At 36.0% G+C, this 17,194-nt stretch overlaps 1 protein-coding gene across 14 annotated transcripts in view; it reads right to left on the bottom strand.

Moving 5' to 3' along the window:
* The window catches only part of CDC42BPA (CDC42 binding protein kinase alpha), a 316,248-nt gene that overhangs the window by 110,009 nt on the left and 189,045 nt on the right, over nt 1–17,194 (bottom strand). For 12 of the 14 annotated variants that reach the window (XM_053208855.1, XM_053208843.1, XM_053208849.1 and 9 more), the window contains 3 exons: nt 15,845–15,978; nt 7,308–7,550; nt 6,945–7,055 (listed from right to left, as the gene is read on the bottom strand). In XM_053208855.1, coding sequence (XP_053064830.1) covers nt 6,945–7,055; nt 7,308–7,550; nt 15,845–15,978 — 488 coding nt within the window. The remainder of the gene's footprint in view (nt 1–6,944; nt 7,056–7,307; nt 7,551–15,844; nt 15,979–17,194) is intronic. The other 2 variants (XM_053208852.1, XM_053208854.1) reach the window with 1 other exon arrangement.

The raw sequence follows: 17,194 nt of genomic DNA, 5'->3' as shown, positions 1-17,194 counted from the left end.
TTTCTTTATGTAAATACAAGTTTCTGACCTATGTAATTTTCCTTCTCTCCAGATAACTCCTTTTAACATTTCTTGCAAAGAGGTTTACTGGCAACAAATTCCTTAAATTTTTCACTCAGAAAGTCCTTATTTTTCTTTCACTTTTGAAGGGTAATTTCATAGGGTACAGAATTCTAGGTTAATTTTTTCTTGCAACACTTTAAATATTTCACTCCACTCTCATCTTGTTTGCATGGGTTTCTGAGAAGTCAGCTGTAATCCTTGTCTTACATCCTCTACAGATAAGGTAGTGTGTTTTTTTGTTTTGTTTTGTTTGCTCTGGCTTTTAGGATTTTTCTTTATTTTGACTTTCTGTCCTTCGAAAATGGTATCTCTAGGTGTAGTTCTTTGGGCATTTATCCTGCTTGGTATTCTCTGAGCTTCCTGGATCTGGGGTTTGGTGTCTGATACTAATTTGGGGAAGTTCTCAGTCACTGTTGTTTCAAATATTTCTGCTGTTCCTCTCTTTCTTCTCATTCTGATAGTCCCATTGGACGTGTCACAACTTTTATAGTTGTTCCACAGCACTTGCATAGTCTCTTCTGGTGGTGTTTTTTTCCACTGTTTTTCTCTCCGCCTTCCAGTTCGGTCAGTTTCTATTTAGATATCCTCACGCTCAGAGTCTTTCCTCAGCTATGCCCATTAAAGATTATCTTTGTTTCTTTTTTTTAATGAATATAATTTATTGTCTAACTGGCTTGTATACAAAACCCAGTGCTCATCCCAACAAGCGCCCTCCTCAATTCCCATCACCCACTTTCCTCTCTCCCCCAACACCCCCATCAACCCTCAGTTTGTTCTCTGTATTTAAGAGTCTCTTATGGCTTGCCTCCCTCCCTCTCTGTAACTATTTTTCCCCTTTCCTTTCCCCCATGGTCTTCTGTTCAGTTTCTCAAGATCCACATATGAGTGAAAACATACGGTATCTGTCCTTCTCTGACTGACTTCTGTCACTGAGCATGATACCCTCCAGTTCCATCCACGTTGCTACAAATGGCCAGATTTCATTCTTTCTCATTGCCAAGTAGTATCCTGCTGTTATATATAAACCACATCTTTATCCATTTGTCAGTTGATGGACATTTAGGCTCTTTCCAAAATTTGGCTATTGTTGAAGATGCTGCTATAACACTGGGGTACACATGCCCCTATGCATCAGCACTTCTGTATTCCTTGGGCAAATTCCTAGTAGTGCTATTGCTGGGTCATAGGGTAGCTCTAATTTTAGTTTTTTGAGGAACCTCCACACTGTTTTCCAGAGCAGTTGCACCAGTTTGTATTCCCACCAACAATGCAAGAGGGTTCCCCTTTCTCCACATCCTCACCAGCATCTGTAGTTTCCTGAGTTGTTGATTTTAGCCACTCTGACTGGAGTGAGGTGATAGCTCAGTGTGGCTTTGATTTGTACTTCCCTGATGATGAGGGACGTTGAGCATCTTTTCATGTGTCGGTTGGCCATCTGGATGTCTTCTTTGGAAAAGTGTCTATTCATGTCTTCTGCCCATTTCTTCACTGGATTATTTGTTTTTCAGGTGTTGAGTTTGTTAAGTTCTTTATAGATTTTGGATACTAGCCTTTTATCCGATATGTCATTTACAAATATCTTTTCCCATTCTGTCAGTTGCCTTTTAGTTTTGTTGATTGTTTCCTTTGCAGTGCAGAAGCCTTTTATCTTGATGAGGTCCCAATAGTTCCTTTTTGCTTTTAATTCCCTTGCCTTTGGAGATGTGTCGAGTAAGAAATTGCTGCAGCTGAGGTCAAAGAGGTTGTTGCCTGCTTTCTCCTCTAGGATTTTGATGATTTCCTGTCTCACATTCAGGTCTTTCATCCATTTTAAGTTTATCTCTGTGTATAAGAAAGTGGTTTAGTTTTATTCTTCTGCATGTTGCCGTCCAGTTCTCCCAGCACCGTTTGCTAAAGAGACTGTCTTTTTTCCATTGGATGCTCTTTCATGTTTTGCCAAAGATTAGCTGGCCATACATTTATGGGTCCAATTCTAGGTTCTCTATTCTATTCCATTGGTCTATGTGTCTGTTTTTGTGCTAATACCATACCATCTTGGTGATTACAGCTTTGTAGTAGAGGCTTTTTTTTTTTAAATTTATTTATTTATTTTTAGTAATCTCTACACCCAGCGTGGGGCTTGTATTCATGACCCCAACATCAAGAGTTTACATGTTCTTCAAACTGAGCCAGCCAGCATCCCAAGACATTGTTAATTTCTGTTACAGTATTTTTTTATGTCTAGCATTTCTTTTTGATTCTTAGAATTTCCATCTCTGTTTTTACCTTGTTCATGTATTCTTCCATGCTCTCTACTTTACCCACTAGAGTCCTCAGCATATCAATCAATCATAGTTTTAAACTCCCAGTCTCATATTTCAACATCTCTGCCATGTCTGCGTCTGGTTCTGATGCTTGCTCTATCTCTTCCAACTGTATTTTCTGCCTTTCAGTATATCTTGTAATTTTTTGTTGATAGGCACACACGATGTTGTGCATAAAGGAATGCTGTAAACAGGCTTTTAGTAATGTGGTGGTGAGTTGTGGGGCGAGGGGAAGTGTTCTACAGTCCTAGGAGTAGACACCAGTCTTTTATTGAGCTGGTGCCTCTGGACCATACACTGTAAACCCTGTCAGCTTTTATCTCCCCCTTAGTTTGGGCAGGATGACCAGAGCAGGCTGGAATTGGATGTTTTCCTTCTCTCAAGTTCATCAGACTCTGATAAACTCCAGCAAGTTAAGCTCTGGTTGAAGAGTTTCTCCAGAGAGCAGACCATGTTAAGACGAACAGGATGCTCTGGCATATTTCAAAATGGTTCCCATTACTGTTAGCATAAGGGGACTCTTCTCTGATGTTCACTGTTGAGAACCCGGTCAAGGTCCAGGAAGTAAAACTCACAAAATTGTGGGATCCTGCCAATGACTATGTTCTCTGGAGATTTTATCTCTTAGACTTGTCCACACCGAACCTCCAACGATCTTTCAGTTATAGTACAGGTTTCCATACACTGGCACTGATTCCTACAAAGGTTTCTGTTCTGGTAAATTGTGATTCTCTGTATTTACCTGTCCACATCTCCAAATGTAAGAGCAGCAGCTTATCCTGCGATGTCACCTCTCTTGCAGGTATAAGAAGAGTTGTTGATTTTTTTGATTTATTCAGCTTTTAACTTGTTCAAACATAGTGTCTTCCAAGCATCATATATGCTGGGCTAAAAACTAGTAGCATTTTTTGGAATATTTTAATATATAGGATCGTATGATCTATGAACAGAGAGAGTGTTTGGTTTTTTTTCTTTCTTTTTTCCATTCCAGTTTGGATGCCTTTTATTTCTTTTTCTTGTCTAATTCCTCTGGCTAGAGACTCCAGTGTAAGTTACATAGTAGTGGTAAAAATGGGCATCCTTGTCTCATTCCTAATGTTAGGGACAAAGTTCTTGGTTGTTCAACATTGAGAATGATGTTAACTGTGGGCTTTTCATAAATGTCTTCCATCGTGTGAATACATTCCCTCCTAGTCCTAGTTTTCTGGGAGCTTTGTTCATGAAAGGATGTTGGATTTTGTGAAATGACTTAATGTGCTTCAATTAAGATGATCATTCCCCCCACTCAGGTTCTATTAATGTGATTTATTTTCTTAACTGAACTACCCTTGGATTCCTGAAGTAAAACCATTTGTCATGGTGCATAATCCTTTTAATATCATTTTGGACTTGGTTTGCTAGCATTTTGTTGAGGATTTATATACATCTATGTTCATTAGGAACACTGGTCTGTAATTTTCTTTTCTTGTAATGTTTTCTTTCTTTTTTTTTTCTTGTAATGTTTTTAATATGGCTTTGGTATCAGGGTAATGCTGACCTTACAGAAGGATGAGTTGAGAAGTACTCTCTACTCTTGTAATCTTTGGAAGAGTTTAAGAGGGACTGGTGTTCATGCTTCTTTAAATGTTGGATTCAATTCACTGAAAGCCTCTGGCCCGGGACTTTTCTTTGTCAGGAGATTTCTTCCTATTGATTCCATCTCTCCACTTGTTATGTCTGTTGAGATGCTCTGGGTTTTGTTGTTGTTGTTTTGTTTTGTTTTGTTTTTTGAGACACTTTAAGTAATTTGTATGCTTCTAGCTAAAGGTTTGTCAATTTTATTGATCTTTGAAAAAATCAACTTTGGTTTCATTCAATCTTATTATTTTTCTATTTTCATTTAATTAACTCCTCTCTAATCTTTATTATTTTCTTCCTTCTAGCTTTGAGTTTCTTTTGCTCTTCTTCTGATTCCGTAAGATATTAAATTAGGTAACTGATTTAAGATCCTTCTTCTTTTTTTTTTTTTAACGTAGTTACTTATGGCCATAAATTTCCCTCTGAGCTCTGCCATACTGCATTGTATGGTCAGTATGGTGTTTTCATAGGATTCCTCTCTAGGTGTTTTCTAATTGCCCTTGATTTCTTCTTTGATCCACTGGTAAAGAGCATCTTGTTTTATTTCCACATATTTATTAACATTCCAATTTTCCTTATGTTACTGATTTTTATCTTCATTCCATTGTGGTTGGAGAAGACACTTTGTATGATTTCAGTCTTCTTACATTTTTGAGACTTGTTTTGTGCCTAACATCCGGTCTATCCTGGAGAATATACCATGTGCACTTGAGAAGAATGTGTATTCTGCTGTGTTGAGTAGAAGGTTCTATACATGTTTGTTAGGTCTAGTTGGTTATAGTGTTGCTCAAGACCTCTATATCCTTAGGTATCTTCTGTCTGTATGTTCTATGCATTACTGGAAATGGGGTATTGAATTTTCTGTTATTCAAGAATTATTTCTCCCTTCCATTCTATTGAAAACTGCTCCTAATGAACTGAAGATTCCTACACCCTTTTAGAATGGCCAAAATAGGTTTCAAAACCAATTCAAAATAGGTTTACAAGAAATTAAACCAAGAAATTCCAATTTTAAATACCCTCAAGGAAAGACAGTATGAGAATAATCACAGCCAACACTTACTGAGCCTTTACTTTCTGCCAGGCCCTAGGGAAATAATTTTAAATGCATTAGCTTATATACTGGGGAGATTTATGATTATCCCAAATTTATAAATGATACAAGAGATTATGAGAGTTTGATCAACAGGTAAATACATGTGATTCAAAGTTCTCAGTGCAGCAGTGTTTACTACAGAAAACAATAAAGAGCAGACTAGTGGATAGAACACGGCACTGAGTTAGAAAATCCAGGTTAACAATTTTGTTAATGTTTATTTTTTTTGAGAGAGAGAGAGAGAGAAACAGAGAGTGTGAGTAGGTGAGGGACAGAGAGAGGGAGACACAGAATCCGAAGCAGGCTCCAGGCTCCGAGCTGTCAGCACAGAGCCCGATGTGGGGCTCAAACTCATGAATCGTGAGATCATAACCTGACCCGAAGTTGGACGCTTAACCGACTAAGGCTCCCCTTGAAAATCCAGGTTTATCACTTTATCACTTATGACTACATAATCCTTAACTCTCCTGGGTCTTAATTTCCTCAAATGCAAATAATCCCTAAGATACTTCCAGTCTTTATGATTCTTGTTTGTTACCCAATCACCTACATGCCGGAAACAAAAGAGTCCCTGACTGAAAATCATTTGAGACAGTAATGTAATACCTTCTATACACTAATCCTGTTTCAGAAGCGTAACTATATAGAAGAAACATCTCTAGTTTGAAAAAGCTAACCAAGACCGTGCAATCATGATGAATCACAAAAAGAAAAATAAACCAATCTCTGAACAAGAAATAAAATCTAGAATTTATATTTACATTTACAACAGAGAAATCTTATTTGCAACCACTGATCTCTAACCGTCAGAGAAAAAGTTCTGGCCAAGTAGTGTACCGCGTCATTCGTTCATGGATTTAACACATTTATCAAACAAGTGTTAAACATGTGGCATCGAGCCAAGTTAATACTATACTTGTATGTTTTCAATAAGCTAGGTCACAGTTTAGGCAAGGAGACATTTTGTGGATAAATACAAAAAAAAGCTATGCTAAAGTTATTAACAGAATCCCACAGTGGCATAAACTTCCTGAGATGACATGCAACTTGAGTCTTATGTCTGCCAGATGAGTGAGACTAGACTGTGCATGGTTATGCAAGGAGAGGGTGCAGGGGAGGGGTGGTAGACAACACAGGAGACTGCTCCAAGGTTAGAGTGAAGAAAAAGCAGACATCATTCAGATTATCATTTAGCGTTGTAGAAACAGGATGTCCATTTAATCCCAATTCTCTCACTTTGGCATACCTAACGCTATTATCACAGCTAATAGTTACTGAGCACTTTACAGATGTATGTATGGACTCCTAACATAAAACCAATGAGATAGGGTTTTACAGATAAGAAAACCTAGGTCCAAAGAGATGAAATGTTTTGTCCAGTATCACATGGCTAAGTAACAGATAAGGCTAGTACTTAAAACCAAGTAGTCCAACTTGAGAGTTGGCACAAGGATATCCCTCGCTCGGATGTGTTAACCCATGCCCATTATCATCTGATCCCCCCTCACAGGAGTACATGCAGAGCTACCCTGAGGCTCTCCTCAGTCATTTACAAGATCGAGGATCTGGGTATGTGACGGTGCCCCCATGCAGATTCCCAGTGCATCTTGTCCAGGTGTGCACAAATATTTTAACTCTTTCCCCATAGATTTCTTCTCCCCACTAAGCACAACCTTCCCTTTCCTTCCAGAATGCTGGGGAAGTCTGTATCAGCCTCTACTAGTAAGAAGGAGAGTTACGAATGTTAGGTTTGAAGGAGAGCTAGTTTTTACCCCACGTCAAAGAGAGAACATAAACTAACACTCCTGTTAAGCCTAAAGAGAAGAAAATTAATTCAACTACGCAAATGTGAAATCAAACGATACCTTTAGTCCCTCCAATTCATTTTCCAGTTGCTTAGAATAGTGCTCGCTCTGTTCACGCAATTTCCTGTCTTTAGATGCTTCAGCAGCCACAGCTTCTGAATGAACTTCCAGCTTTAAAATAAAATGAACAAAGCGGATTTCATGGTTATACCTGTTTTTTCCAGTAAAATGCTTTTTCCCCCATGGGAATTTACCTTGTCACAAGAAGATAACTCAAATGCTGAAGTTCACGTTAAATAAAATTATCCAACAAGAAAACTGTTTTTAAGAATTCAAGCATGATATACACATCATTTCACTCATCTGAAAAAGCAGCTTTAATCACTACCCCCTGGGCACTGGACAATCTGCCTGACTACTAACCTCTTTCTTGGCTCTCTCTGTCCTGCGCAGTTCTTGCCTTAAGCTTTCAACTTTTTGCATCACTAGGTCCACCTCTTCTTCCTTATCTCGGACATGGCGAGCAAGTTTCTGTTTTTGGGTGTGCAACTCTGTTAGCCGCTCATTGATCTCCATGAATTCCTGCATGGCCAGTTTCCTCTGACAGTGTGCGTCTTTCAGCTCTTTGGACTGGTTTTTTAATCGCTCACTAGCCTGGACTAGTTCCTACGGTTTTGTAAAAAGAATATAAGTTACCAATTCTGCAACCTAGGGACCAATTTTGGCCCTCAAAGCAGCCATCATGAAATCATGAAGAGCCAAAATTATTCATCTCAGGACAAAATGAAAAGGAATCAACTACTTTTGAACAGATATTAACAGCGTGGTGCTCTGTTCGCGTTCTCAGCTCCTTACGCTCATCTGCTAACTGCGATGGCACAGCTGATCGAACCTTCTAGTACCTTAGTTTCTACAAACAAATAAAGTGTATAGGAATACCAGAGGTGATGATCAAAATAAAGATTTTGTGAAATGTAATGGATACTTGTGAGATGTTTGAAAATTATATTGAATCACTACAAATGATAAAAAACAAGGAATGCTCTTATGTGGAGACTATGCCTTAGGCCAGAAGCAAGGAGAGAAAGCTAAATAAACCCCCGGATGAAAGTGGGAGGAGAGAGCTTAAGAAGACTCAGGTCAGGACAACCACCGGCCTCCGGGCAAAAGGAAATGCAAATCCTTTTTGAGAAAAGAGCCCCGATGAAACGTAGGTTTTTTAAGACACACAAATATGAGTGCACAACCACAGATTCCCAAAACCCAAAGAACAAACGACCATAAGCAAAGAACAGAAACAATAATAATAAACTCCAATGGGATTCGGACATTCAAATTGTCAAATAGTAACATAAAATGGAATGTTTGAGAAAGTAAAAAAAAAAAAAATCATGAAAATGGGAAAATGACAAAAGACTATTAAAAATGACCAGGGAGACTTACAAACAACTGTACAGAACATTTAGAAATGGGAAAAATACAAGTGTTAAAACTAAAGACCTGAATCTGGCAATAAAGTAAGCTCTACATTTATGAAGCAAGAAAAAGTGTTAAGGCTCAAACCCAGAAACTTAAAAAAAAATAAAACTGCATAGCACCAAATAAAAACAAATGACCTTAAAGGAAATCAGTGAAAAAAGACAAATCCTCTATCCTCTACCCTCTAAAACAAAAGGACAGACAGAGCAGACACTTAAGAAGTAACAACAGAAACAGGGAAAATGGAAAGAGTGAAGAAAAGTAATTAAAACTGTGTACCCAGAAAAATTCCTGTTCACGTATGAGGCTAAAATAATTAGATTCATATAAACGAAAATGGACAGAATCACCATCAGATCTGTGCTAAATAGGAACCTCTAAAGATTTCTCTCAGGGAAAAGAAAAATAATTTTAAAAGCAAAGTCTATGGGAATGCAAGCTGGGGCAGCCACTCTAGAAAACAGTATGGAGGTTTCTCAAAAAACTAAAAACAGAACCACCCTACGACCCAGCAATGGCACTACTAGGCATTTATCCACGGGATACAGGTGTGCTGTTTCGAAGGGACACATGCACCCTTATGTTTATAACAGCACTATCAACAATAGCCAAAGTATGGAAAGAGCCCAAATGTCCATCGATGGATGAATGGATAAAGAAGATGTGGAATATATACATACAATGGAGTATTACTCGGCAATCAAAAAGAATTAAATCTTGCCATTTGCAACTACGTGGATGGAACTGGAGGGTATTATGCTAAGTGAAATTAGTCAGAAAGACAAAAATCATATGACTTCACTCATATGAGGACTTTAAGAGACAAAACAGATGAACATAAGGGAAGGGAAACAAAAATAATATAAAAACAGGGAGGGGGACAAAACAGAAGAGACTCATAAATATGGAGAACAAACTGAGGGTTACGAGACGGGGGATGGGCTAAATGGGTAAGGGGCATTAAGGAATCTACCCCTGAAATCATTGTTGCACTATATGTTAACTAATTTGGATGTAAATTTAAAAAAATAAAAAATTAAATTAAAAAAAAAAAGCAAAGTCTAATGACAGCGAAATGGGAGGGCCAAGACACTTGTGAACATAAATATGAATGTAAATATGCAGAGAAGACTGTATTATAAACATGTCTCGTTTGTAGAGTAAACAGAAAGGATATAAGTAAAATACTGTCAAAAATAACACAACAGTTGGAAAGAAGTAACAGAATTAGAGGTCCTTAAATTCTGGGGGAGATAATAATTGAGACTTTGTTAAATATGCATGATAATATTCAAGAGCAACAATTAAAAACTGTTAAAACAAGTAGTGAGAAATGTGGGAACAAAAACAAACAAAAACTCAATTAAATTTCAAGAAAAAATTATGCAAGATGGAAAAATTCTGGAGATTAGTTGCACAACAACATGAATATAATTTACACTGCTGAACTGTACATTTTAAAAATGGTTAGGATAGCATTCCATAGGACAGACTCAAAATAGATTACAAAGAAATTGCAAAATCATCATAGAAAAATTGGTGAACACATGATAATGAGAAATTTTGACTTGACAATCATTAATAGATAAACCAAGCAGTTAAAAAATACTGAATATAGAGATTATCAAACTTCATATATAGATGCTTGCACCCAATATTGGGAACATACATTCTTTTCAGGCATATAGTGAACACGTGAAAATGGAACAGTCTGTTTAGGCCATGAAACAAGTCTCAGCAGATTTCAAAGAACAGATATCAACAGTTCAAGTTCTTTGATAATATCACCATTACAATAGAAATTTCTAAAAAGGCTAAATTCCATAATACCTCATTGGTCAAGGAGAAAAGTCATAAAGCATGTTAAAATATTTAGAACTAAAAAAAAAGTTGGAAATATAAACAATAAAAATGTTCAGCACATATAATAAAATGAGAATGCAGTAAAAGGTTTACTTAGGGGGAGATTTATAGCTTGAAACACTTGTATTGAAACAAACAAAAGTTTAAATTTAGTGAAATTCCACACAGAAAGAGACAGAACACACTAATGCTTGCACCAACATAAGATGATAACAAAAATAAGAACATAAACTAATGAAAAAGAAATGTTATAATGAACATCAACAAAGCCAAAAGTTGAGAAAAATAATAAAATAGGCAAATACCTGGTGAGATCAAACAAAGAATAAATGCAAAAAGAAACAATGTTAAGAAAGAAAAAAAGACTATGACTACAAACCTGGAAAAGATTAAAAAAGCTAATAAAAGGATACAGTGAAAACTTTATGCCAATAAATTTGTTAACTTTTGAAATGAATGAATTCCTACAAAAATACAATTCATCAAAACTGCTTCAAGAAGAAACAGAATCCCTCAATAGTCCTGTAATGATTAAAGTACCTAAATAATAGTTAACAAACTCTCCCTATCCCCTCAGAGGGAGAGAATTTCCAAACTCAGATGGTTTTACAAGTGATTCCTTTCAAGGAACAAACATTATTATACAAACTTTTCTAGAGAAGAGAAAAAGAGGCAATGCTACACAACTCATTCTAGGAGACCAATATAATCTTGATACCATAAAAAACACCAGAAAAATAAAAGAAAAAAATTACAAGCCAATTTTACTGATAAAAACAAATCAAATATTAAAAAAAAAAAAAAACGGCATCAGCAAATCAGCTTCAGTGATATATAAAGTAGATAAGCATGAACTCTGGACTTAAACTTCTTGTGTTGGAATTCTAGCTCCATCACTTTCTAGCTCTATGATCTTGAGCAAGTGAGCTCAAGTGTACACTTAAGCAAGTGTACTTGACCTCTCTGTGCATGGTCTCATCATTTATAAAATACTAATAACAACAGCAGCAACAACAACAATAATACCTAAATCACAAAGCTCTTATAAAGATTAAATGATCCAATATACGTAAAACACTCCAATAGCAGTGCCATTACATAAGTGTTACATACACTGGCATATTGTTATTTAGGAGGTAATATATGCACAATTGTGGTTTAACCCAGAAATGCAAAAATGGTTTAACATTAGAAAAAGTCTATAAATATAACTTACCAAACCAAGTCATTAAAGAACAATCATATAATCACATCAATAAATATTAACAAATTCCTAGAAATCTGTTGTAATAGCGTACAGAAGAGCGTATTTAATAAGTCCGATACCCATTATAAAAATGATTAGCAAAATAGGAATAGAAGAGAACTTTCTTAACCTGATAAGAAGTGTTTACCAAAAACTTACAGAAAACATTATTAGTGGTGAAACAGTAAAGGCATTTTCTTTGAAACCAGGACTAAGACAGGAAAGCCTGCTATCACCAGTTCTATTCAACACTGTTCTGTGGGTCCTAGCTAATACAGTGAGACAAGGAAAGAAAGAAAAGTCATAAAAATTAAAAGAAGAAACAAAACCGTCATTATTTGCAGAAAACCCTAAGAATCTCAAATATATTAGTACAATTAATAAGAATTTAGCAATGTTGCCGAAGCAAAATCAGTAAGAAACTATAAAGATACCATTTAAAATATGAAAAAAATAGAACAGTAAATTTAAAGAAAGGCAAATGAGACCTGCATTAAAATTTTATGTTAAAACATTTAAGATGTTAAAGATATGGTGAAATCTACCAAGTTTGTGGATGGAAAGACCGTGGGGCTCCAGAGGAAAGATTTTTATGGTTTTGTACAGACAGACCTTCCTAAAACTTTGTACTGAAAGTTGGGACCTGGGCTAAAAGCAAGCCTTATAAATTTATGACTAATTTAGAATGAGAAACTCGAAGAGATTTAACTCCTGGATGTATGTGCTTATATTTCAACAGAGGTGGGAGAGAGGAACCTGGATCAGGGAGCCACCCTCTTTATAGAGCTGTAGGCACTGGGCTTATCTTTCCCACTGGAGTGATTTATTTATATTCCAAAGGGTCCTAGACTCTTCTCTTTACATTTGCAAGGAGACTCTCAGAAGGATGGGTAGAGATGATGGGGGCAGGGAGTAGGAAGCATCTGCTTCTCCTCCTTTATATAAAACACCCTCACGTTTTTAGGATTCCTCATCCACAACACAGACTCCATACATATACAGATGTATATACATACATCTAAATATATGTGCGTGTGTGTGTGTGCGTGTGTGCGCGTGTGCGTGTGTGTGTGTATAGGGCTTTATCTATCCAGCTCTCATTGCACTGCCCCAGAGGTAAGACAGCACCCAGGGGAGCAGTGTGCGTATTTCTGCTGTATGTACATCACAATACTATGCTCTGGTCTTGAGATCTGTGTGTGCGTTTGGAATAATATTAATAAATGTGGATAGTAAGAACCTAAAGATTCAATGTTGTGTAATGATGTCAATTCTCCTGAAATGACACTACAGATTTAACACAATTTTAATCAAGATCTCATCACAGTTTTTAAGGAATGGAGAGGGGAGATAACAGAGTCATGCATAAATGGAAATGTGACAGGTGACGCTGCACGTCACTGTGGAAAAGAGGGCCTATTTAGTAAATGAACAACTATTAGCTACAGAGGAAAATCTGAAATTGGATCCCTATATCTCACATGATATGAAAAAATAAATCTGGTATGTTAAAATTTAAATACCAAAGGCCAAACTTTAAAACGTCAAAATAAAAACCGAGAACTTTAAAAAAAAAAAACAACTGAGAATTTTAGCCTTAGGTTTCTTACATGAGCCAGCAAATCTCTAAAAAGAAAGATCAATATAGTTGACTACATTAAAACTCAGAACTTCTGTTACTCAAAAGCTCCCATAAAGAAAATGAAAAGTCAAGCCTCTAACTGGGAGGCATCTTAATATACACAACTGACAAAAGATCAATATAGAAATTTTCAAGAATTCTTAACAAACCAGTAAGAAAAAAACAAAAAAACCCAACAGGAAAATGTACAAAAGATACTGAGAGGCATTTCACAGAAGAAACAGAACTGATAAGTGGGCATACGTGAGATACTCAACCTCATTAGTAATTGGAGAAATTAAGACCATAAATAAAACGTTCTAGACCTAAAATACGAACTTCAATGGGGTTGGCCAAAATAAACTATCTAGTAACATGAAGTATTGTTGAATATAGACCGGGTGGTGGGAGTGGGAGTGTAAATTGGTACAATCTGTGGAAAACGATTTGGCATTACCATAAAAAACAGAATATTTGCATTACTTATGACCCAATTATTCTACTCGTGATTCTGTGTACAAGTGTGTGCATATCAGCATACATATTCAAGAACGTTCATTTATAGTGGCTATCAAGTGTAAGCAACTTTAATGTCTGTAGACAAACAACTGAACAGATAGATTCTGGAGCGTTCACATAATGGTGTACCATACAGCAGATAAATGAGTGCTCTACAGTCCCATGGATGCATCTTAGAAATACAACGAGAGAAACAACAAACTGTGCAAAACTGCATGTACCACTTTACACAGCTCAGAAACAAGCCACACCAAATAACGTATGTGTATTTTCATTTCCTGTGGCATTAAAAATTCTTTAGCCACCAGGTTTAATGGCTATATAATATTTCATCATATGAACTGGTCGGGCGTTTTGGTAGTTTCTAATATTTTTCTTTTATAAATGTGGTAATTTGTTCTCTGTGAACAAATCTTTGCTTCAATGTCTGATTATCTTCTTGAGTTACATTTCGACAAATGGAATTATTATATCAAGGACTTTAGTATTTGAAGACTTTGGATACCTGTTACAAATTAGCTTTCCAGAAATAAGGTATCAGATTACAAGCTCATCTTCAGCATTTGGCACCGGCATTTTTATTTGTTTTCACTGAAGTATAACGAGCATAGAACGTTATGCTAGTTTCAGGTGCACAACATAGTGACTGGACAGTTCTGTACGTCACTCAGTGCTCACTGTGATAGGCATAGTTACCCTCTGTCACCACACAGTGCTGTTAGAGTATTATATCCCCTATGCTCTACTTGTTATCTCCTATTATACATTATTTAGAGATTATAGTACTAAGGGATAAAAAGTATTTTTCAATAAGGAAATGACGGACAATAAGGAGAAGGGGATAAAAAAAATGACTGGCCAGGGCTATGCCACAAAATTCATAATGTTCCTATTCCTTAAGTTAGATGGTCGGTTCAGAGACAGGCATTATATTATGTGCATCAAAACTCCTATAACGTTATGTTTATTCTTTTATATGTATCTAAAGAAAAAAATGTTAAAAAGATTATCTGCTGCCTGTAGGATATTAAGCATATCCCTTAAAATACCAATATAATATTTCTTTATAGCACTACCCTCTTCTCAAAATATACTAAAAAAGGATTTTTAACATTAAAACTTAATAAAATTGGCAAGATACTTGTTACTATAAATCTAGATGTTGGATTCTCATCTTTTTTATGTTTACTAAGTTTGGCTGAATAATCCTACCTTTATATACACAACAGCTACCACTAATATTATTATAATATTACTAAAACAAATATAACATCTGTTATAAATTCCAAATTTTATTAAGTTGACCATGAATTTAAATGGATCTGTACACAAAACTGCTTATAATTGCATTAAGAAAAAAGCAAAAAGATACTAATCAAATTCAATTTAACCTTTACAGCTTTCTCTGTCAGTCTTTTCTATTAGCTTCATCAGCAAAAGGTTATTTGTTTTATTTTTAATTGCCTCCATTTCTTTACTGGCAGCAAGACTTTAAGATCTTCCCCAAAAGAACTTCATTATATTATCAATTATATACTGCATCACTGAATACAATTTACATAAGCCATAAACCACTCATTTCTTTTTTGTGTTGGCTAGTATTAATTCCAACATTTTAAAATTTGTTAATGAAAGGCAAAGTACACATTCTGAGTGGTTTAAGTAAAATGTTTTTCTCTGGTGTGTATTATTTATGGGATGTGTTAGGTTGTCTTTGCTATTAATAAATTTTGTTGATGCTTCTAATACTGTTTAAGTATTATATCAAGTTCTTATGAAGATAACTTTAGCTTCTTCATCCGTGCTTTGAAAGATAAATTGACATTTTAAAAAATAATTAAAACATTAAAGAAATTTTTTATTCTAATCTTTTAAGAATGTTCATATCAGCAAATCACAATGAAAATATGCCTTTAGTTTTTATTTGTCCAAAGACATGACACATATCTCACTGTTTGCTTATTCCGTAATATTTTTTAAAACATTTACTTTTAATCAAGTCCTTTGATTAGACTTTTCAAAAGAACAGATGATTCTGAATGTTAAAAATCTTGACAGTATGTAAATGTCTTCATTACTAGCTATTACTCAAATGACACATACCAAAATAATTAAACATTTTACAACATATACTTTATGTTCTTGTAACTCATTACGAAAGCTTTTAGAATACAAATTAAGTAAGATTAAGAATCTAAAACTGGGTTTAACAATGTATCCATGTATTTTTACCTTGTTTAATTCTTCCCTTTCTTGTTGTAGTGTTTTGATTTGTTTTTCATAAGCCTTGATTTGCCTAAAAGCATCATCTAGCTCTCTCCTCACAGCGTTGGCTTCCTCAAGTTGCTGTTCCAAGTGACTCGATTCTAAAAAGAGACAACAGTGTTTATGTTAGTATTCATATAAAAACAAATGCTTGAAACCAAGGTTTTAAACAACTAAGTTGAAAAAAATAACTATCCTGAATTTGGTATTAGGCTTATAGACACCCCTTCCAGTATGACTATAACTCACGACAATTAAGTGCTTGTCAAGTTCACTGAAGAAAGGGTACGGCTAATATCAGTGTGAAAGTGTGTAACACTTGCATGAAAAACGTCTTACATTTCTGTTAGAAAAAGAAGACCATACTTCCAGAAAAGTACCTTCAGAGCCAATTAATTAAAAGCTTAAAACTATCAAAAAAATCAAAAGCAACCAACTGGACAAAACAGACCCATTTTCCTCTATGTTTGGTTATCAGCATTCCTGCGCTGACTTTAGTCAAATTATTATTAAGACGGCTGTGCTTCTCATGGCTGCAGGCCAGTTTCACTGGCGGTTATCTGAAGAACAGTCTGATTTCGGAAAGTAAATACGCGAACGCCTCTGATCTAGGTCAGCTCCTCCATTTTCTAGAAGAAGAAACTGAGGCCAGGAGAGCTGGATATCTGGCCTGAGGTCACACTGCTAAATGGGTCTTGGAGCGGAGACGAGGACTCAGGAAATCCTGCATCGGCCTCTTCTGGGAAAGCGACAATTCTTAACATTATCACTTCAGAAGAGTTATTACGAAACAGAACAGCCTCACTCATTTGAACACACTGCCTGCATAAAATTGGATAAACTGACACGAAATAGTCACAGCATCAGAAGTAGATTGGCAAGCTGAAGAACTGAAGCCCACAAAACCGAGAAATCTACACACATTCACTGTCAATTTCTGTTCTTTACAAAACCTTCCCACTGGGAGAGTCATCCCCACACAGTAGCAGGAACACCTGCGAGCTTGCCAGAAATGCAGAATCTCGGGCCTCAACCCAGACCTAATGAACCAGATCCGTATTTTAACAAGATCCCCCGGGTCTGGCAAATTCAGGTGTGGGAATAGATGATGCACAAAGTATTGTGTATTGCTGAGTCCAACGCTTTCAATAAATGAAGTCACGTTCATAAGACACTGGTCCTACCGTAAAGAGATTTTGTGTGTATAGAGAGTCCTGTAGCCAAGAAGTCACTTAAATGCGTTAGTGTATCCCATACTAACTGCTGCTGGAGTCCTTCAACAAAACAATTTACTGATATTCAGTGCCCTAAATTTAT

Source organism: Acinonyx jubatus, chromosome E4 (genome assembly GCF_027475565.1).
Source record: "Acinonyx jubatus isolate Ajub_Pintada_27869175 chromosome E4, VMU_Ajub_asm_v1.0, whole genome shotgun sequence".
NCBI lineage: Eukaryota > Metazoa > Chordata > Mammalia > Carnivora > Felidae > Acinonyx > Acinonyx jubatus.
This window is presented reverse-complemented; position numbering and strand designations above follow the sequence as displayed.